Source organism: Lynx rufus, unplaced genomic scaffold (assembly GCF_022079265.1).
Source record: "Lynx rufus isolate CCGP_SWC_20201006 ecotype Redwood Valley unplaced genomic scaffold, mLynRuf1.p SCAF_7, whole genome shotgun sequence".
NCBI classification, from domain to species: domain Eukaryota; kingdom Metazoa; phylum Chordata; class Mammalia; order Carnivora; family Felidae; genus Lynx; species Lynx rufus.
In genome coordinates this window covers 96,221,844-96,245,125 of record NW_025814889.1, presented here as the reverse complement: position 1 = coordinate 96,245,125, position 23,282 = coordinate 96,221,844, and the positions used below count along the sequence as shown (strand labels likewise).

General features: G+C 36.8%; 1 protein-coding gene across 1 annotated transcript in view; it reads right to left on the bottom strand.

Annotated features, from left to right (window-relative positions):
* Positions 1–715: 715 nt before the first annotated feature.
* The window catches only part of RAB21 (RAB21, member RAS oncogene family), a 42,311-nt gene continuing 19,744 nt past the window's right edge, over positions 716–23,282 (bottom strand). The window contains exons 5-7 of the mRNA XM_047065067.1: positions 19,478–19,532; positions 18,691–18,779; positions 716–3,727 (exon numbers count right to left, since the gene is read on the bottom strand). Coding sequence (XP_046921023.1) covers positions 3,585–3,727; positions 18,691–18,779; positions 19,478–19,532 — 287 coding nt within the window. The 3' untranslated portion in view covers positions 716–3,584. The remainder of the gene's footprint in view (positions 3,728–18,690; positions 18,780–19,477; positions 19,533–23,282) is intronic.

Here is a 23,282-nt window from a genome sequence, read left to right as displayed (position 1 = left end):
ATTTTGAAATTTAGAAAAGAATAAAGATCTACTTAGTCCCTGTACTTTAGACATTATCGTAAGGCTCCTGCTGGTTGCAACGATCTACACCCTTTTCTAGAAGATCTCAACAGCTTTACTAGCCACAAAATATGTATTCCCTCTTTGCCAGACTGCATCTATAAAGAAAACTATATGGGAAACGGAGGTCAAAAGATGAATTTCAAAAGTTAAAGGCACAGATCAACATCTCACTTCTGGAGAGAATATAAGTGGTAATTATAAGGGTAAATTCTATTATTTGGAGATAACATCAATGATCTAGATTCCTGGTAGCATTTACAATACAGAAAATTGCAAATCATATTACATAGTATGCCAATTCATTTTGTGTATGTTCTAAATATTTGGTACAATGCATAACTTGCCTTATTTAGACATGATAATGTATTTCAAAACAATTATAAAAATGTCAGGTTGTAGACTTTCATATCTGACTTCTAGTCTACTCCTCACTAACCTCCTGTCATATATCCCAAATTTTATCTTTTCTTGCTGAAAACCTATATCATTCTTCTTTCTTACTCTAATGCCAAATAAAATGTAATCATTAATAACATATAGCTAATATTAAAAACAAACAAAAAAAAAGGACTTCAATTTAGCTATAACAGCCATAGCTTTAGGGTGTTTTCAGGTGATTTTCCCCAGAACAAAACAAATTCAAACACTCATATTTCATACAATCACATGATGCTTTTTTTTTTTTTGAGATTGCTGTTTACCCCCAAATTGTTGCAATATACATTTTTAAAAACAATGATCTTCCTCTATAATCACAAAGCAAAACGAGATGCAGAATACTCATCATCATTACAGAAACGATTGTATACTTTTAACATAATATTCAGGTATTTTTAATGACTATCTTATACCAATTTTTAATTATATATACTAAATGTATACACTTACTAGCTGAAAAATATATTGGTTCTACCTACCTACTACTTTTAATATACAATACAACAACTCATGTCTTCTTCCTAATAGTACAATTCATAAGGACAGGAACACAAAAGTATGTTAAAGAAGTGAAGAAAGTATCAGAGAAATTTCCTCAGCCTTAGTTTCTCATCTCTTTATCTCTCCTTTATGCACATACTGCAATTGGCTGGTCCTCTTTCATTCCTCCTTCATCCTACCTAGAGAACTGTCAGACTTTAGAGCAAGGACAGGTATTCCCTATTATTTATTGTTGCTATTGAATTAGCTTAAATTACAAGGTGAAAAACAGAATGAAATGCTTGAGGTTAAGAATGATAGACAGAAACTAAGGGAGAGTAAAGAAAAAAATATATGGAGAGTGGTTGTACCCCATCAATAATTATCTGGCAACTTTGGAGCAGAGGTTCTTATCTGGACTTAATATCATTAACATAGGGTCAAAAATTGAGAGTACAACTCTTCAATTATCAGGCTTTATGATTTTACTTTTTGAAATCAAGCTCAATTTCATCTCTCATTAGTTTAAAAAACAGTTCACTCTGAACAAGAGCTTCTTTCCCATCTGCACGTACGATAGTAGAAATGGCAAGGCTTTCTTTACTACCTGTGGAAGAACCAGAAGAGCAAAAACAATTTTTCCTGTATTTATACTCATGATTCCTCTGGTCTCCCATGATGCCCTGCATAAACACAAACTTCATAGGAAACTGAGAGACTATACAATCAACAAAACAAAACAAAACAAAACAAAATAAAACAAATGTTAGCTTATCTCTCTGACTCTTCCCATACCATCCTCCCCAAACACACACAACAGAGAGAACAGTGTGTTGAGTTTGGGAAGGAGAGGAACTAAAGAAGGTAAAGTGAGGGCTCACAGAACCCTTAATACTAAGTTAAAATTTTAACAGCATAGCATAAAGGTGTCAATCCATTCAACTTTAAACCCATTTGGGAAACCTTAAGCTCTTAAAAATATGGTAGTACTTCTTTAGTAACTATAACCTCTTTACATCCTCTTAATTGCTCATGCCAACGACTTTATTGCATACTACTGCTTCTTGTAAGAAGTAAATCCAGGAACCATTCCATTTTATCTTAGACATAACATTTACTAGTTTTCCAAGCATGACAGAAATGGAAAAATATATATATTAGAACAAGAACAATGTATGTTAATTTCCACAATTTGTGATCCTTCTGTGAGCACTGTCTGATTCTATTAAAATTAACAAATTTAAGTTCAGTCCTATGCTTAGGAAAAAAAAAAAAAACCTAATGAGACTAATTTACAAAGTATACAAGAATATAATTTTATAATAAATCTTTCCAGTGTTTGCTATAACCGCATTACATGAAATGTTTCCCTTCACAGAAACTCAGGACAGCTCTTATAAAATGGAACAAACTTTTCTGTGTTCATCTCTGGCAAGCAATGAACAAATACAATTTGCTCACAAAGGATTTAAAAGTGCTGCCCCAGGAGCATGAACTACCCATTAACATGCTGTATGAATGAGTCTTGGTGAGTGGCAACTGTCTGGTACCTCTTCCTCTCTTCTGACACCAGTGAACCCATCTCATATAAAGCCTAAGAGAAAACTAAAGCCATTGCAGAAGTGAAATTCAGCATGCTCCACTCAAATACTTCTAAGGTAACCACTCTAAAACAAAATCAGCAGAATTCATCTCTTTTATCCAAAAAAAATCCCCCCCAAACAAAAATAAAAACAAACAAAAAAAGCCCCCCCAAACCCCAACAAACCAAAAGGCAAATGCTGTTGTTCAATCATCAGAAAGACTTACAGAGGCAAAAATATGACAACAGCAATAATTCAAGTAAAGTATATGTGAAAATTGAAACACGCCACTTTCAAGTTAAGACAAAAGTGAAGGGGAGCTATGATCTTTATGTCAGAGTCAAAAAGCTTAGGCATTATCACCAAATGTTAATTCACTTTACAGTCATCAATGAGACTACTGTATGTAGTTTTGCACCTTGCGCTTGTAAAAGCAGATAAAATATTTAATATGTAATTTTACAATGTATTTTACCAGCTCAGCATACAGGTTGTATATAGATTATATCAAAGTAGTAGACAGTTAAGGGGCCTGTGCAAACCCTGCAAAAATAGTACTTCAGGTATCTGCTAATTTAAAAAAAAAAAAAAAGAAAACAAAAACAGTTTGCTGTTTAGAAGTGATACAATTCAAACTACCACAAAATACAAAGGGCTGCAAAAATGTATACCATTCCAACAACATATATAAGTTATTAAATAAAGATTTGATTTAAAAGAATATAAATGAAGCCTTTAAGTAGGTCTTTTCTACATGCATATTATTCCTTATTAAAGAAAAAAATATGTAAAAAGGCCATTGGTAATTGCTTTGTTAACATTTGTAGAAAAATGCCAATTCTCTGGTCACAAACTCCACTAAGTTTAGCACTTAAGGTCTCTGCAGTGTTATAAACGTAATTTAAAATACTGTTAATTCTATAATTCCATTGGTAAAATAATGTGACTTGGAATATGGCAGTCTTCATGTTGAGGGCAATGATCCACAGTTTGTTTGTTTAATCTCTTAAGTGTGATCAGTTATCCAGAAGAACAGCACCCTCCGCCACCGCTCTGGGCTTGAGGTTCATCATCAATAATCTGTACACCCCGCCTTGTGGCTCCTGGTTGACTGGAGCCATTGCCTTTTGCTCTCTCATCCACTTGTGCTGTTTCTATCATCCCTAAGAGAAGGAGAAAACAGAAATTTAAGACCACAATCTATGAATTTTCTCTTTCTATAATTTCAGTATGCCACCACAATAGCCATTTCTGACTTCCAACCAACAGGAAAACTAAATATAATGAACATTTTGTCAGCTCACTGAATAGCTTTTCCTGCAAGTTTAAAAAACTTAATAGCAACTGCATTTGTCCAGTTGCATAATGGCCACAGTGACATCAAGAGAGAGAAAAAGGTTTTTACTTTGAACAAATGTCTGTATACAAGTAATACCCTCAAGATTTTCTAATATACTTGGCAATATGTCAAAGTTTGTATTATTCTGGGGTGCCTGGGTGACTCAATCAGTTTAGCACTTGCTTCAGCTCAGGTCATGATCTCATGGTTCATGAGTTTGAGCCCCGCATCGGGCTCTGTGCTGAGAATGCAGAGCCTGCTTGGGATTCTCTCTCTCTCCCTCTCTCTCTGCCCCTCCCTCATCACACCCTCTCTATCTCAAAGAAAAAAAAAACTAAAAGAAAAAATTAATTAAAAAAAATAGTTCATATTATTCTAAGTACAACTGATATTTAGGGAACAAGATTTACTCGTCAACAAATAATGTAATACCTTTATGCAAATAATATTTGAAAGAATGAAAGAGTTTAAGATGAGGGAGAAAGAACAGAGCTGGAAGACTCATACTATCTAACTTAAAGATATAGCACATAGTTACCCCAATGGAGTGTGAGATATTGGTGAAAGGAGAGCTCTAAAGATCATGGAGCAGAGTCTGGAAATAGACCCCCACATATATACTCACTTGATTTTTTTTTTTTTAGTAAAAATTTTTTTTTTTAACATTTATTCATTTTTGAGAGACCGAGAGAGACAGAGCACAAGATGGGTGGTGGGGCAGAGAGAGAGGCAGACACAGAATCCAAAGCAGGCTCCAGGCTCTGAGCTGTCAGCACAGAGCCTGATGTGAGTGAGGCTCAAAGTCATGAACCATGAGATCATGACCTGAGCCAAAGTCAGAAACCTAACTGACTGAGCCACCCAGGCGCCCCTGGTCACTTGATTTTTGATGTACGTGCCAAGATTATTCAATGAAGAAAGAATAATCTTTTCAAGAAACAGTATTAGAACTGAACATTTACATATAAAAAATAAACCTTGATCTATCTATACCTCTGACCATATTCAAAAATTAAAAAATGAATTATGAACCTAGATGTAAAACATAAGGTGTGCACAATTATCCAGAAATATCTAGAAAAAAAACATAGGAGGAAATCTCTGTAGGAAAAAAAATCTTTGTGATTCTGATTTGGGCAAAGATTCCTCATATAAGACACAAAAACCACAAATCATAAAGAAAAAATGACAAATAAGACCTTATTAAAATTTAGAACTTCTGCTCTGAAGACACAGTTAAAAAATGAAAATATAAGGCACAGATTAGAAGTAAATATTCAGGGGCGCCTGGGTGGCACAGTCGGTTAAGTGTCCGACTTCAGCCAGGTCATGATCTCGCGGTCTGTGAGTTCGAGCCCCGCGTCAGGCTCTGGGCTGATGGCTCGGAGCCTGGAGCCTGTTTCCGATTCTGTGTCTCCCTCTCCTGACCCTCCCCCGTTCATGCTCTGTCTCTCTCTGTCCCAAAAATAAATAAACTTTGAAAAAAAAATTAAAAAAAAAAAAAGTAAATATTCACAAAATATATAGCGGGAAAAATGAAGAAAGAAAACAGGGAGTCCTTAGAACAATGGTTTCCAAATTTAGTTGTACAGGAAAATCCAAGGAGATGAAATTAGAAAACATTACAAATTCTAACTTCTACTTATTTTTCTTCAACTTTTCAAAATCTCTATTTTTTGTTTTACAAAAATGTGTAAAATATATGAGTATTTCTGTATGTTCAATAGTTTTTAAACAAGCATATTAGAAATACTCAAATTTTTTTCTAGGAAGATATATGAGATTTATAACACTTCTAAGCTATAGAGCTAGAACCGTGGTACTCACAGTATGGTCTGAGGACCAGCATCATCGCCACACGGGTGCCTGTTACAAATGAAAAGCTCAGGCCCACACCAAACCGACTCTATCAAATATGTATTTTAACAAGATCCCCAAGCGATTGATATGTATACACAAGCAGCAAGAATACAAACAAATTCTCAAATTTCAGTGTGCATCACAATCATATGGAAAAATTGTTAAAACATAGATTTTAGGTACCACCTCCAGAGACTTTGAGTCAGTTGGTTTAGTAGGGCAGAAGAATCTTCATTTCTAAAAAATCTCAAGTGATACTGATGCTGTTGGTCAGGAGACCTCATTAGAGAATTAAAGCTCTACAAGAATTATGAATGACCTTCAGTTTTTTGTAAAACTGAAATTTACTCCAAAGTTTGTGTTTATGTCCATTTTTCTAGAGACAAAAACCATAGTTTCATCAAATTCTCAAGAGTGTGTGGTCCATAAATTAAGGAATATAATTTGACAAAATCATTTCAATCCAATATTCCACAGACTAGGGTTTTCCTAACTATGGTATACATTCTATTGGTGATAAACATTTTCCCTTCTCTCTTTTAAAAAACTTTTTAATCTGAAAAACTTCAAACATAAATAAAAACAGAAAAAACAGCATAATGAAAATCCTTATGTCCATCATACAATTTCATCTATATTCAGCAAGCATCCCTAACACTATCTTTTTTTTTTTTTTTTAACATTTTTTTTTTGAGAGACAGAATGAGACACAGCATGAGCTGGGGAGGGCCAGAGAGAGGGAGACCCAGAATCCGAAGCAGGCTGAGCTTGTCAGCACAGAGCCGGATGCAGGGCTTGAATTTACAGCAGTTAAGATCATGACCTGAGCCGAAATCGAATGTTTAACTGACTGAGCCACCCAGGTGGCCCCCTACCACTATCTTGAATCAAATTCTAGACACATAATTTTATTTATAAATTATTTTAATAAGATCTCTAAAAAATAAGAACTCTTTTTTAAAAAGAACTTTTTTAGGGGTGCCTGGGTGGCTCAGTCGGTTGAGTGTCCGACTTCAGCTCAGGTCATGACCTCACAGCTCGTGAGTTCGAGCCCCGTGTCGGGCTCTGTTCTGACAGCTCAGAGCCTGGAGCCTGCTTCGGATTCTGTGTCTCCCTCTCTCTCTGCCCCTTACCCACTGGCATTCTGTCTCTGCCTCTCTCAAAAATAAATAAACATTAAAAAAAATTTTTTTTAAGTTAATATTCTTTAAAAAATAAATAAAATAAATAAAAAGAACTTTTTAAAAAAGCAGAATCACAATAACTATAATCACAACTTAAAATTTTTATAATTTTAAAAATAAAGAATAATTCAATTTACTTAAACTAAAAACAAACAAAACACTTCACCCATTTCTCCCCCCCGCCCCGCAAACCCCGCCTCTCTGTTTTCTGTATCTATGAGATTGATTTTATTATTTACTTTTAGATTCTACATACAGGAGAGATCATGTTATTTATCTTTCTCTGACTTATTTCACTAGGATAATGCCCTCAAGGTCCATCCATGTTGTCACAAATGACAAGATGTTCATTCTTTTTTATGGCTAAATAACATTCCACTCTCTCTATATATACAGGACGTTTTCTTTATCCATTCACCCACTGATGGAAACTTAAGTTGTTTCCATATCTTGGCTATTGTAAATAATGCTGCAACGAATAAGGTTTATCTTCCCATGTTAATGTTTCTGTTTTCTTCCACTTACTATCCAGGAGTAGAACTGCTGAATCATGTCATAGTTCTATTTGTAATTTTTTTAAGAAATCCATACTGTTTTCCCTAGTGGCTGGACATATTTACATTCCACCAATAGTGCCCAAGCGTTCTCTTTTCTTCACATCCTCGCTAACACTTGCTTCTAGCCATTCTAATAGGTATGAAGTATTATCTCATCTCATGATAAGTTTTGGTATTTCCCTGATAATTAACGATACAGAACATCTCTTCATGTACCTATTGGCCAATTCTGTGTCTTCTTTGGAAAAATGTTTATTCAGATCTTTGACCAATTTTTTAATTGGATTGTCTGTAAGGTTTTCTTTTTAATCTATTGAGTTGCAGGAGTTCTTTATATATTTTGGACATTAGCCCCTTATGAGACATGATTTGCAAACACTTGCTCCCATTTGGTAGGTTGCCTTTTTATTTTGCTGATGGTTTTCTTTGCTGGACAGAAGCCTTTTAGTTTGATGTAGTCTAATGTCTCTTTTTGCTCTTGTTGCATTTGCTCTTGCTGTCAGATTAAAAAAATCATTGCTAAGACCTATGTCAAGGAGCTTACTGCCTATGTTTTCTTCTAGGAGTTTCAGGTCTTAGGCTTAACTCTTCAATTCATTTAAATTAATTTTTGTCTATGGTGTAGAATAGTGGTCCAGGTTCATTCATTTGTATGGGGCTGTCCAATTTCCCCAACACCATTTATTGAAGAGACAGTTCTTTCCTAGCTATATATTCTTGGCTCCTTTGTCGTAAGCTAATTGACCATATATGAATGAGTTTATTTCTGGGCTCTGCATTATGTCCCATTGATCTTTGTGTGTTTTTATGTCACTGTTTTACTATAGCTCTGTAATATAGTTGAAAATCAGGGAGTGTGATCCTCTAGCTTTGTTCCTCATCTCAAGATTTCTTTGGCTATTCAGGGTCCTTTACGGTTCTATACAAATTTTAGGGTTGGGTATTCTCCTTCTACGAAAAATGCCATTGTAATTTTTTTAAATGTTTATTTATTTTTGAAAGGGTGCAAGTGGGGGGAGGGGCAGAGACAAGGGGACAGAGGATCTGAAGTGGGCTCTGTGCTGACAGCAGAGAGCCTAATGCAGGGCTTAAACTCACAAGCTGGGAGATCATGACCTGAGCTGAAGTCGACTGAGCTATCTAGGTGCCCCACCATTGTAATTTTGATAAGGACTGCACTGAATCTGCTTTGACTAGTATGGCATTTAATAATATTAATTCTTCTAGCCTATGAGCATGGAATATCTTTCCATTTATTTGTGTCTTCAATTTCTTTCTTTAATGTTTTATAGTTTTCAACATATAAGTCTTTCACCTCATTTTCATGAAATTCATTCCTATGCATTTTATCATTTTTTTAAATATTTTTGAGAGAGAGAGAGAGACAGAGATAGAACGCAAGTGGGGGAGAGGCAGAGAGAGAGGGACACACAGAATCCAAAATAGGCTCCAGGCTCTGAGCTGTCAGCACAGAGCCCGATGCAGGGCTCAAACTCAGAAACTGTAAGATCACCTGAGCTGAGGTCAGACACTTAACTGACTGAGCCACCCAGGCGCCTGTATTTTATCATTTTTGACGTAACTGCAAATGGGATTGTTTTCTTAATTTCTCTTTCTGATAGTTCATTATTAGTGTCTAGAAACACAACTGATTTTTGCTTATTGATTTCTTATATCCTACAATGAACTATATTTGCTTATTAGTTCTAACAGTTTTTTGATGGGAGTCTTTAAGGGTTTTCTATATATAATATCATCTGCAAATACTGACAGTTTTACTTCTTCCTTTCTAACCTTTTGCCTTTTGTTTCTTTTTCTTTGCCTAACTGCTCTGACTAGGACTTACAATACTATGTTGAATAAAAGTGTCAAAAGTGAGCATCCCTTGTCTTGTTCCTGATCTTAAAGGAAATGCTTTCAGTTTTTCTCCATTGAGTATGATGCTAGTTGTGGGTATGTTGCATATGGCCTTTATTATGCTAAGGTACATTCCCTCTACACCCACTTGGTTAAGAAGTTTTTTTTGTTTTTTATCATAAATGGATGCTGAATTTTGTCAAATACTTCTCCTGCATCTACTGAAATGATCATATGATTTTATCCTTCATTTTGTTAACATGGTGTAGCACAATGACTAAGTTATGGATGTTGAACCATCCTTGCATCCCCGGAATAAATCCCATTTGATCATGGTGTTATGATCTTTCCAGTGTATTGCTGAATTCAGTTTACTAATATTTTGTTGAGGGTTTTTGCATTTATGTTCATCAAGGATACTGGCCTGTAATTTTCTTTTCTTGTGGTGTCCCTGTCTGGCTTTGGTGTCAGGGTAATGCTTGCTTTGCAAAATGAGTGTGGAGGAGTTTCCTTCTTTTCTACTTTTTGGAAGAATTTGAAAAGGACTGGTATTCTTTGAATGTTTAGTAGAACATTCTTTGAATGTTTAGTAGAATTCACTAGTGAAGCCATCTGGTCCTGGATTTCTGTTTGTTGGGAGGTTTTTGATTACTGATTCAATCTCCTTACTAGTAATCAGTCTGTTCAGATTTTATATTTCATCATGACTCATTATTGGTAGGTTATATATTTCTAGGAATTTGTTGATGTCTTCTAGGTTGTCCAATTTATTGGCACATAATTGTTCACAGTAGTGTCTCGTGATCCTTTGTATTTCTGTGGTATCAGTTGTAAAGCGTCTGCTTTCACATCTTCCTCCCTCCCTCTCCTTCCTTCCTTCCTTCGTTTCTTCCTTCCTCCCCTCCTCCCTCCCCTTCCTTCCTTCTTCCCTCCCTCCCCTTCCTCCCTCCCTCCCCTCCTTCCTTAAACAAGGGGTTCGACATCCAATCCATCTGGGAAATGCTGGTTCTTCTCCTTTAATGTCTATTTATTTGGAGAGAGAAAAGTGTGACGGGAGCAGGGGCAGAGAGAGAGGAGAGAGAAACAAAGAATCCCAAGCAGTCTCCGTGCTGTCAGCACAGAGCCCTACATGGGTCTCAAACTCACGAACTGTGTATCATGACCTGAACTAAAATCAAGAGCTGGACACTTAATCAACTGAGCCACCCAGGCACCCGTCCACTTTCATTTTTATTTGAGTACTCTTTGTTTTTGGTGAGTCTAACTAAATTTTTTAGAATTTTATCTTTAAAGAACTAGCTCTTAGTTTCATTGATCTTTTTTCTTTTTTTTGTCTCTGCTTCATTTATTTCTACTCCAATTTTTGTTGTTCCCTTTCTTCCCCTAATTTTGGGCTTTGTTCTTCTTTTTCTAGTTCCTTGATATATAAAGTCATGTTGTTTCTTTGTGATTTTTTTAAAGTTTTATTTATTTTTTGTAATCTCTACTCCCAACATGGGGCTCAAACTCACAACGCTGAGATTGAGTCACATGCTCTTCCAACGGAGACAGCCAGGCATCCCTATATGAGACTCTTTTTGATTCCTGAGTTAGGTATCGCTATAAACTTCCCTCTTAGAACTGCTTTTGCTACATCCTATAAAGTTTGGTATGTTACATTTACATTTTTGTTTATCTAAAAGTATATTTTTATTTCTCTTGATTTCTTCTTCGACTTGCTAGCTGTTCATTAGCATGTTGTTTATTCTCCACATATTTGTGAAATTTTCAGTTTTCTTTGTGTAGCTAATTTCTAGTTTTATACCATTGTGGTTGGAAAAGATGCTTGATATTTCAGTCCTCTTGAATTTATTAAGACTTGTTTTGTGGCATGATATACAATCTTGGAAAGTGTTCCAGGTGAACTTGGGAAAAAAGTGCATTGTGTTGCTTTTGGATAGAATGTTCTCGAAAAACCTGTTAAGTACATCTGATTTAACATGTCATTTAAGGCCAATGTTTCCTTACTGCTTTTCTGTCTGCATATGTATCCATTGATGTAAATGGGGTATTAAAGTCCCCCACCATTATTTTTATTGCTATTTCTTTCTTTAGGTCTGTTGATATTTGCTTTATATATTTAGGTGCTCCTGTATTGGGTGCACAAATATTACAAATGTCTTATCTTCTTGTTAGAATGATCCCTTTATCATTACGCAATGCCACTGTCTCTTATTACAGTCTTTGTTTTAAATTCTATTTTGTCTGATATATGAATAGCTACTTCAACTTTCTTTTGGTTTCCGTTTACATGGAATGTCTTTTTTCATCCCTTCACTTTCAGTCTGTGTGTATCCTTACATCTAAACTGATACTAACAAACCGGATCCAACAATACATGAAAACAATTATTCACCATAATCAAGAAGGATTTATTCCTGGGATGAAGAGCTGGTTCAATATCTACAAATTAATCAATGTGATACACCACATTAAGAAAAAAAAAGGATAAGAACCACAATGATCCTCTCAATAGACTCAGAAAAAGCATTTGACAAAATACAGTATCCTTTCTTGATAAAACCCTCAAGAAAGTAGGAATGGAAGGAACATTCCTCAACATCATAAAGGCCATATGCAAAAGACCCACAGCTAACATCATCCTCAATGGGGAGAAACTGAGAGCTTTCCCCCTAAGATCAGGGACACGACAGGGATGTCCACTCTCACTGCTGTTGTTCAACATAGTGTTGGAAGTCCTAGTCACAGCAATCAGACAACAAAAAGAAATAAAAGACATCCAAACTGGCAAGGAAGAAGTCAAACTTTCACTCTTTACAGATGATATGATACTCTACGTGGAAAACCCAAAAGACTCCACACAAAAAACTGCTAGAACTGATACATGAATTCAGCAAAGTTGCAGGATATAAAATACAGAAATTGGTTACATTTCCATACACCCATAATGAAGCAGCAGAAAGAGAAATCAAGGAATCTGTTCCATTTACAGTTGCACCAAAAACCATAAAATACCTAGGAATAACCCTAATCAAAGTGGTAAAAGATCTACACACTGAAAAGTATAGAAAGCTTATGAAAGAAATTGAAAAAGACACAAAGAAATGGAAAAACATTCCACACTAATGGATTGGGAAAAAAAAATATTGTTAAAATATTACCCATACTACCAAAGCAATCTACACATTCAATGCAATCCCTATCAAAATAATACCAGCATTCTTCACAGAACTAGAACAAACAGTCCTAAAATTCATATGGAACCAGAAAAGACCTTGAATAGCCAAAGGAATGTTGAAAAAAGAAAACCAAAGCCGAAGGCATCACAATTCTGGACTTCAAGCTATATTACAAAGCTGTAATCATCAAGACAGTATGGTACTGGCAAAAAAGCAGACACATTAGATCAATGGAACAGAATAGAGAACCCAGAAATGGGCCCACAAATACATGGCCAACTGATCTGCAACAAAGCAGGAAAGGATATCCAATGGGAAAAAGACAGTCTCATCAGCAAATGGTGTTGGGAAAACTGGACAGTGTGACATGCAGAATGAACCTGGACCACTTTCTTACACCATACACAAAAATAAACTCAAAATGGATGAAAGACCTAAACAAATGTAAGATAGGAAGTCATCAAAGTCCTAGAGGAGAAAATAGGCAACAACCTCTTGACCTCAGCCACACCAACTTCTTACTTGACATGTCACCCAGAGGCACAGGAAGCAAAAGCAAAAATGAACTATTAGGACCTTATCAAGATAAAAAGCCTTCATGCAGTGAAGGAAACAATCAGCAAAAAACTAAAAGGCAAATGACAGAATGGGAGAAGATATTTGCAAATGGCATACTGGATAAAGGGTTAGTATACAAAATCTGTAATGAACTCATCAAAGTCAATACACAAAAATAAATAATCCAGTGAAGAAATAGACAAAAGACATGACTAGACACTTTCCAAAGAAGACATCCAGATGACTAACAGACACATGAAAAAATGCTCAACATCACTCATCATCAGGGAAATACAAATCAAAACCACATTGAGATACCACCTCACACCTGTCAGAATGGCTAAAATTAACAACTCAGGCAACAACAGATGTTGGTGAGGATGCAGAGAAAAGGGAACCCTTTTGCACTGCTGGTGGGAATGCAAACTGGTGCAGCCATTCTGGAAAACAGTATGGAGATTCCTCAAAAAATTAAAAATAGAACTACCCTATAACCCAGCAATTGCACTACTAGGTATTTATCCAAAGGTTCCAAAAATACTGATTCGAAGGGCCACAGGCACCCCAATGTTTATAGCAGCACTATCAACTGCAGTCAAATCATGGAAAGAGCCCAAATGTCCATCAACTGATGAATGGATAAAGAAGATGTGGTATATAATGTGTGTGTATATATATATATATATACACACACACACACACAATGGAATACTGATCAAAAAGAATGAAATCTTGCCATTTGCAACAATGTGAATGGAAGAGTGTATTATGCTAAGTGAAGTAAGTCAATCAGAGAAAAGCAGTATCATATTCCACTCAAATGTGGAATTTGAGAAACTCAACAGATGATCATAGGGGAAGGGAGGGAAAAGTAAGATAAAAACAGAGAGGGAGGCAAACCATAAAAAACTCTTAAATATAGAGAACAAACTGAGGTTTGGAGGGATGGTGGGTGGGGGGATAGGCTAAATGGGTGAGAGTCATTAAAGACAGCACTTGTTGTGATGAGCACTAGGTGTTATATGTAAGTGATGAATCATGAATTTCTACTCCTGAAATTATTACACTGTATGTTAACTAACTTGGATCTAAATTAAAAATAAGTAAAAATAAATAAATAAACCGAGTCTCTTATAGGCAGCATATACATGGGTCTGTTTTTTTTTTTAAGGCCTCTTTTTTTTTAAGTTTATTTATTTTGAGAGAGTGTGTGCCCACACGTGTGAGTGGGGCAGGGGCAAAGAGAGAGGTAGAGAGAGAATCTCAAGCAGGTGCCACACTTTCAGTGCAGAGCCTAACCCATGCCTTGATCCCATGAACCATGAGATCATGACCTGAGCTGAAATCGAGTCGATGCTTAACCAACTGAGCCACCCAGGCACCCTGGTCTTGTTTTTTTTAATCCACTCAAGCCATTCTATGTCTTTTGACTTGAGAACCTAGTCCATTTACATTTAAAGTAGTTATAGGTATGTTTACTGCCATTCTATTTCTTAGCTGTTTTTGTAATTCCTCTTTGTTTCTTTCTTCTTCTCTTGCTCTTCCCTTTGAGGTTTGATATATCATTTGTATATTTACTATAGGTTTTTGTTTTGTGGTTACAAAGAGGCTTACATATAACAACTTGTGTCTGTAATAGTCTATTTTAAGTTGATAACATCTTAAAAAAATTTTTTTAATGTTTATTTATTTTTGAGAGAGGAAGAGACAGCATGAGCAGGAAGAGGCAGAGAGAGAGGGAGACAAAGAATACAAAGCAGGCTCCAGGCTCTGCGCTGTCAGCACAGAGCCTGACGCGGGGCTTGAACTCATGAACCGTGAGATCATGATCTGAGCCAAAGTCAGACGCTTAACCAACTGAGCACCCAGGCACCCTGTTGATAACATCTTAAACTTGATCCTACTGTAATGCTCAACATTATTACTCCCCTATGTTTCTGATGTCATGTTTTACATCTTTTCATCTTACGTATACCTCAACTAATTATCACAATTATGGTTATCTTTACTACTTTTGTCTTCTAACTTTCACACTAACTTTATAATCAGTTAATATACTACCTTTACTATTCACCTTCCAGTGAGATTTCATCTCTCATGTGTATTCCTGCTACTAATTAGCACCCTTCCTTTTCAGATATAAGAAGTCCCTTCAACATATCTTTAAGGCAAGTTTGGTGGTGATGAATGTTAGCTTTTGCTTGTCTGGAAAATCCTTTATCTCTCCTTCACTTCTGAATGATACTTTTGCCAGGTAGAGAATTTTTGGTTGGAAGGTTTTTTACTTACAGTACTTTGAACATATCATGCCACTCCTTCTGCCCTGTGAAACTACTGCTGAAAGGTCTGCTGATAATCTTATGGGGATTGCCCTGTATGTAACAAGTTGTTTTTGTCTTGCCCCTTTTAATAGTCTCTCCTTGTCTTTTGACATTTTAATTATAATGTATCTTCAGTGTGGATCACTTTAGGTTTCTCTTATTTGGAACTCTCTGGGCTTCCTGCACTTGGATGTCTGTTTCCTTACCCAGGTTGGGAAGTTTTTAGGCATTATTTCCTCAAATAAGATCTCTGCCCCCCTTCTCTCTCTCTCCTTCTGGGATCCCTAGAATGCGAATGTTAGACTGCTTGATATTGTTCCATAAATGCCTTCAACTATCTTCACCTTTTTTCACGTTTTTTCTTTTTGCTGCTCTGACTGGGTGTCACTGCCTTGTCTTTGAGTTGACTGATCATTTCTTCTGCGTCATCTAGGCTGATGTTGAATACCTTTGGTGTATTTTTCAGTTCATTTACTGTTTTCTTTAGCTCTGACTTCTATTTGTTATATCTTCCATCTCCTGTTGAAATTGTGAGGATCTTTATAACCATTACTCTGAACTCTTTGTAAGGTAAATTACTTATCTCTCTGTCTTATTCAGGTTTTTTCCTGAGGTTTTATCTTGTTCTTTCATTTGGAACATATTCCTGTTTCTTCATTTTGTGTGACTCTCCATGTTGCTTTCTGTACAGTAAATGGAACAGGCTGCTTCTCCAAGCAACCTATTGTATTTTTAATAGCTCCCAGTAGTTGAGGATGTGCCAAGATGTATCAGTGTCCCAAATGGGAGAATCTCAGCACCTAGATTCAGGCTGACTGGAAGCCCGATCTTTAGGTATCAGCTTTTAAAAGTATGCAGATATACAGTCCTCTGGGACTGCAAGCAGAAGCCCCACTGGCTACCAGGGCCAGGTGATCTGGAAGTGTCCCCTGGGCAGCAGTCACTAAAATTAGGGCTCTAGACAAATGTATAACCTCTTTCCTAGGTTATACTAGCAAGCCAGAACAAGGTAGAAGAAGAGCACAAAGATGGTGCCCACAGCCTACATTCCTTGAATGCAGTTCCACAGGCCACTAAATGTGTGCCAAACCTAAAACCTGCCCCTCAGGCCACAGTCATGACGATTAGCGAATGGGCCTCCTTCACGAAAAAATTGAGCTTGTGGATCTGTTGCTTCTTGCTGTGTCCTGTGGGTGGTGGCTGTTTAAGAGCTCTTTCTCTGTTGATTACAGTCCTGTGGGACCCACAGACATAGGCCCCACTGGCCACCAGAGCCAGGTAATATAGAGGGATCCCCTGGCAGCAGTTACAGAAATTGGGGTGCCAGACAGGGGTATGAGCTCCTTTTTGAGTAACACCAATTATTATAGTCCAATAGGACTAAGAATATAAGCTCCCCTGGCCTTTAGGCCAGGTGATTAAGAGGTGTTTCCTGGGTGGCAGGTGCAAAAATTGGGGCACCAAATGTGTGCAAAAGCTCTCCTACCAGAGATACTGGTACTCTGGAGCACAGCAAAGGGGGAATGCAGCAAAGGAAAAGCATGAAGATGACACCCGCCAGCCTCCGTCCCAGGAAAGTATTACACCAGCAGGCTCCTATATGTGTGTGTTAGATTAGATGCCTGCCCTGCGGGCAGACACTTTTAAGCAGGTGAATCTCTTTCACTTTAAAACATTTTTTTTTTAATTTGAGAGAACTAGAGCATAAACAGAGAAGGGGGCAGAGGGAGAGAGAGAGAATCTCAAGCAGGCTCCACACTCAGTGCTAAGCCTGACACAGGGCTTGATCCCATGACCCTGGGATCATGACCTGAGCTGAAATCAAGAGTTGGATGTTTAACTAACTAAACAACCCAGGTACCCTAAGGCTCCCTCACTTTAAGTTAGTGTGATCAGCTGCCTCTGACCTAGGCTCTGGGGCAGGTGAGTCCAAGCACACAGCCCTTTAAGAACAGTTTTTCAGGGCACCCGAGTGGCTCAGTCGGTTAAGCAGCTGACTTTGGCTCAGGTCATGATCTCACTTTTTGCTGAGTTCAAGTCCCGCACAGGGTGAGCTTGAGGCCTGCACTGGGTGAGCTTGAGTCCCGCCTTCTCTCTCTTTGCCCCTCATGGGATTCTCTCTGCCCCTTGCTCACTTGAGCCTTCTCTTCTCTATCTCAAAAAAACCCAAAAAACAGTTTTTCAGACTTTCAGTATTGTAGGTCTTGGGATGTCAGACACGCTGATTTTCAAAGTTAGATATTTGGGGGACTCATCTCATTAATGTCTTAAAAGTTGAGATGCCCACTGTGGGGTTCATAATCTTCACTCCTTACAGAGAAGCTATAGGTTTTGAGTTCCCTTTTAGTTGTGGGTCATCACACCAGGGATGCGGTTTATGGCAAGATTGTGTTTCAGCCTCTTCTACCTTCTTCAGTGTCATTTTCTTATAGTTGTCCAAGGTATAGTTGTCATTCAGTAAGACTTTATGTTTTTTAAAGAGGAAACTGTATCATATGTACCTTTAGACTCAGTGTATCAATGAGAAAAGATAAGTTCAAGATCTTCTGATGTTACCATCTTGAAGCAAAACCTCAATAATTTCTTTCTTTTTTCTTTTTTTTTATATTTGAGAGAGCGTGAGGAAGGGGCAGAGAGAGAGGGAGCACTAGCAGCACAGAGCCTGATGTGAGGTTTTAACTCATGAACCGTGAGATCATGAACTGAGCTGAAACCAAGAGTCAGATGCTTAAACAACTGAACCACCCAGGCACCCATACTCAATGTGAGGCTTCAACTCACAACCTTGAGGTCAAAAGTCACATGCTCTACCAACTGAGCTAGCCAGACACCCCTTAATAATATCATCAAATATCCAGTGAGTATTCATATAGTCCCTATTGTTTAACAAATGTCCTTTTTCACTACTTTGTCGAATCAGTATCCAAATAAGGTCCATCCAGTGCAACAGGTTGTTATACCTCTTAAATCTGTTTTAATCTGTATACTCTCCTCTATTTTTATTTTTGACAGTTATGTATTTATTTTAATGTGTATTTAGCACATATCATATCCGCTGATTTCATATCCATTAACTAGTGCTTGAAATAGAGCTAAATAGGTATTTAAGCTTTAAATAATGAGTTTAAGAAAAAAATATTAACTAAATAATAGTGCTGTCAGATGTGATAAATCATCAGTGTGGTCATTAACTGAGACTGTAAAACATCACTTAAAAAATATATTTTTAAAAGAGCTATTTCTAAAATATACAAAGTCTGAATACACCTACTTTTACAAAGATCAAGAAAGAGTTCCTCAATTCCTTTGTTCTGTTTGGCTGAAGTATGATAATGTTTTGCTCCAACAGATTCTGCATACCTTAAAAAAAAAAAAAGAGTAACGTCAGTGATTGTTGCAAAAATTTTTTTCATGTTTTTGTCATGTTTTAAGTAGCAATTTTAGTGACTTATTACTAATTAACCCACATTTAGTGAAATTTTTTTTTTTTTTTTTCAACGTTTATTTATTTTTGGGACAGAGAGAGACAGAGCATGAACGGGGGAGGGGCAGAGAGAGAGGGAGACACAGAATCGGAAACAGGCTCCAGGCTCTGAGCCATCAGCCCAGGGCCCGACGCGGGGCTCGAACTCACGGACCGCGAGATCGTGACCTGGCTGAAGTCGGACGCTTAACCGACTGCGCCACCCAGGCGCCCCATACATTTAGTGAAATTAAGATGCACTGAACCAAATTTTAATTAAGAACATGAGAATAACAACACTTGAAATGTTTAAGTTAATTTGGAACCCAAATACAAGTTTTTGTGATTCACTATTTGATGATAGTTTTCTTTCGCATCACTCTTTATATTTTTTACTGAAATCAAAAAGAGAAGTGAGAATGGAGTAACTTCAAATGTCAAAAGTCCAGAAATTACCAATGTAAATATGCTTCACTGATTCCAATAGCTCATTTTAGATTAACAGGTTTCATTATTACATAAATGGTAAAATACACTGTGCAAAGAAAAGGACTTCTACAGGGAGTGACGGGAGGGAGAAAGGGTGATCACTTACGATTCTGCTTCTTGAATGGAAACATGTCTCTCCTTTTCCAAGTCTATTTTATTACCTAGTTTGAAAAAATAAAGATGCCAATTCTTAATATTGATTCATTTTTATAACAGAACTAAGTCAATTCTAAATACACAATTGCCATTTTAATCACCTGGAAAAATAATACAAATTCCCATCAAACTTCTACATGTCCTGAAACTATAAAGTTAAACCCTATAATATAAGGGCAGATTGTGACTGTCAAGGTAAATGCCTCAACCTCCTTCAAATGGCTCAATGCAAATCCCTCCTGAAGCAGAGAAAATAACTTTTCCAAAGAGATGGGCACTATTCTTTGATTTAGGAGATAAGTGAGACAACATACACTTGGGAACCTATGATTCTTAGCCAAGTGTAAATGGTCCCCAGTCAACACAGAGCCAGTCAATAATTAAGCAAGGCTATCTTACTATTCATGAAAGATATTAGGCTAACCTAAGGGTATTTGGTATTATGGCTCTTTAAGCATTTCACCACCACTGGAGAGGAAACTGCACTGTTTATTTAACATGAGAGGGCTTAATATATGCATATCATACGAATTTAAAATTACTGAAAATAAGTTTAACTCTTCTTAAACAATGGGACGAAACCAAAATTATGCTAAAAAAGCCACCAGAATAAAAGTGAAGAAACTGCAAAATGCAGATTCCCTATTTAAATACAGAATAGAGGTTAAGGTGAGTTGGCTGGACAGACAACACTAAAGGAAGGATATTTCAAACAAATATCTTCTATTTTGACTTACAGAGGAAAAAAGAAACTTTTGTAAATAAGGTCATCTTTTCTTGGGACATTGGAGAATCTAGATGATTTCAGATAAAGCACGATAAGCACCCAATGAAAGATGCTTACAACTGAGAAGTAGAAGCCCGGAGGTTCTGTACATGGAGGACCTCAAATAAACTGAGCACCCAATTGTGGGCAGCTGCAAGTCACTATTTTACAACATAGCCAAAGCAGGAGAGGGAAACAGATTATACTAAAGCTCAGTGATTATCAACAAATTCTATAATGAACTGTTCCTTCTTTGGGGATTGTTTACCTTAGCAAGAAAACCATATTAATTCTGATTTTCTACATTCTACTTGTCAATAAAAATTTAAATTTGCTAAATATTGCAGCCAATATAGCGGACAGTCACCAGAAGTTGTTTTATGCTATGAAGAAAGCAAAAAGCACCACCTAGTGGTCTGTGGTTCCAACAGAGGCACAAGACTGCCACGAGTCTCCGATCAAGAAGACTTTTGTCCCAATTACCTAAAACCCTATGAGTTGTTTTTCTCAATCTTTAATGCCTCTGTTTTCAAATTCCACCAGGATTATCAACATCTGTTCTTAAAAAATGAGGATACAGAAAGTAGAAAATTTGAGTACTGCCTCAAATGAATATTTGGGGGAAATTATTCAGACACTGCTATGATCTAATATTATCTAATAACATTTTAAACTTACCTAACTTTAATAAATCTGGTTATCATTAAAATAGCTATCTTAATAACCTAATTATTTTTTTAAACAAAAAATTTTTGTTTACTACTAGTTCTTTGAACAATCGGTATTTATAGGGAGTGACAGCACAGATTAAGTCAGAAAAAAACACATTGTGGTGACTGACATCCTTCCAAAACTCAAAATTTTTTTAGTGCCTACAGTTCTTTTAAAAGCAAGACATCTAGGGGAGGCTGGGTGGCTCAAATGGTTGAGCATCCAACTTTGGCTCAGGTCATGATCTCACAGTTCATGAGTTCGAGCCCTGCATCAGGCTCTGTGCTGACAGCTCAGAGCCTGGAGCCTGCTTCAAATTCTGTCTCCCTCTCTCTCTGCCCCTCCCCTGCTCATGCTCTGTCTCTCTCTCAAAAATAAAAACATTAAAAAAAAGCAAGACATCTAAAGGACTAAGGCTTTGAGGTTCATATCTGTTTCAACATTACTATATAGCTATGTAGGGAACTTTCTAATAGACTTGAAACACCTGAAAAAAGATTACCAACAAGTAAAGTACAGTACTATAAAGATGAGGGGGAAAAATTGGCTGAAGCTATTGAAGAGGAAGGTGAAAAGCCACCCTGCTAAGAAGCAAAAACTTTTATTTTTTATAAAAACACATTTGAATTAAGATCATGGAAAGGATATACCCATTGCTAAGGGCAGATGACCTAATGGCAATAAAGAGCTAGAAACCTGTTTTGCTGAGACCCAATGGTATGTGGCCTAATCAATCAAAGGAAGCCTTCAAAGGCTTTAACCCTGATAAAACTTGTTTTCCTGTCCTGGGTCACTTCATAACTATATAATTTGGGGAACATTACTAACCTCTCTTAGTATCACTTTGTACAAATGTAGCTAACAAACTTAGCACAGTTGATGTGAAAATACAATACAAGTAAAAGGCCTAGTATATAGTATATACTCAGTAAGGAGCAGTTATTAATAGCCATATTCATCACAGTGAATGATCAAATGGAAAATTAACAGTGTTAGGAGAAAATTAAAGCCCATGATAGGCAACACACTTTTTACCACCACCCCACTGGCTTCGTCTAGCTTATTTAGTTAATCCAACACTCTAGGAAATCTTCCTTTAACATCCCCACCCCACCCCCCAAATTTAGTTAGGTTTGCTTTTGTGCTACCACAGCACTCTGTACTTCCCCTTTCATAGCATTTACTGTAATATATAGTAATAACTTGTTTTTCTTTCTCTTCCTACACATAAGCTCTGGGAAGACAAGGACCATATCTATTTTGTTCACTTATTCTTTTTTTTTATTTTTATTTTTTAAATTATTTTCTCATGTTTATTTTTGAGAGAGAGAGACAGACAGCACACGAGCCGGGGAGGAGCAGAGAGAGGGAGACACAGAATCCAAAGAAGGGTCCAGGCTCTGAGCTTCAGTCCAGAGTCCAACACGGGGCTCGAACTCACAAACCATGAGATCTTGACCTAAGTTCAAGTCAGACACTTAACCAACTGAGTCACCCAGGCACCTTTGTTCACTTACTCTTGATGTAGCAGACAGACCTAAGTTAAAATCCCAGGTCTACCTCTATCTGGCTATGTACTTTGGAAGTATCAAGCTCTTAGCCCACTTCTCATGTGTGAAATGGAAATGGCAATGATACCTTCTTGTAGTGTTGCCAGAAGACTTACTGAAATCATAAATGTGTAGTTCTTAGAACAGTACTTAGAACTTAATAAATGGTAACTATTATTAAAAGTAACTATTTAATAAACATACAAATGTTAAGGACAGACTAGAAGCAAAATACTATCAAGCAAAGCAACCACAGCTAAGAATGCTAATCACTGAACTAACTAAAATTGAGAGGAAAAAGTCTTTGCTAGCCAAATATGGGGTTCTCCATTACTGGTTAACACATTGTAAGTGGTTTAGATAAGGACTATTTAATTTACATGAGAAAGCCAGGAGATGATATCATCAAACATAAAGATTCAGAAACATGATGAGTTGAAGTTCCTACACTTAAGTTTAAATAAATTATACAACAACAAGATGGGAAAAGCTTGACAGAAGAGCGATACTTATAAAACAGTGATTCAGATTTTTGTTAACTATAATCTATGTAAAAGAAACACTGAATTGACATGGATGCTAAAAAGTGTACGCAATCTTGGCCATTGTTGGTAGAATGATAATGGGAGAATTTTAAAGAGAGCTATGTAAGTATACACTGGCTCAACAATGTCTAGATTCTAGTGTTCAAGTGTAGAAAACACACTTCTATACTGAAACAAACCTAG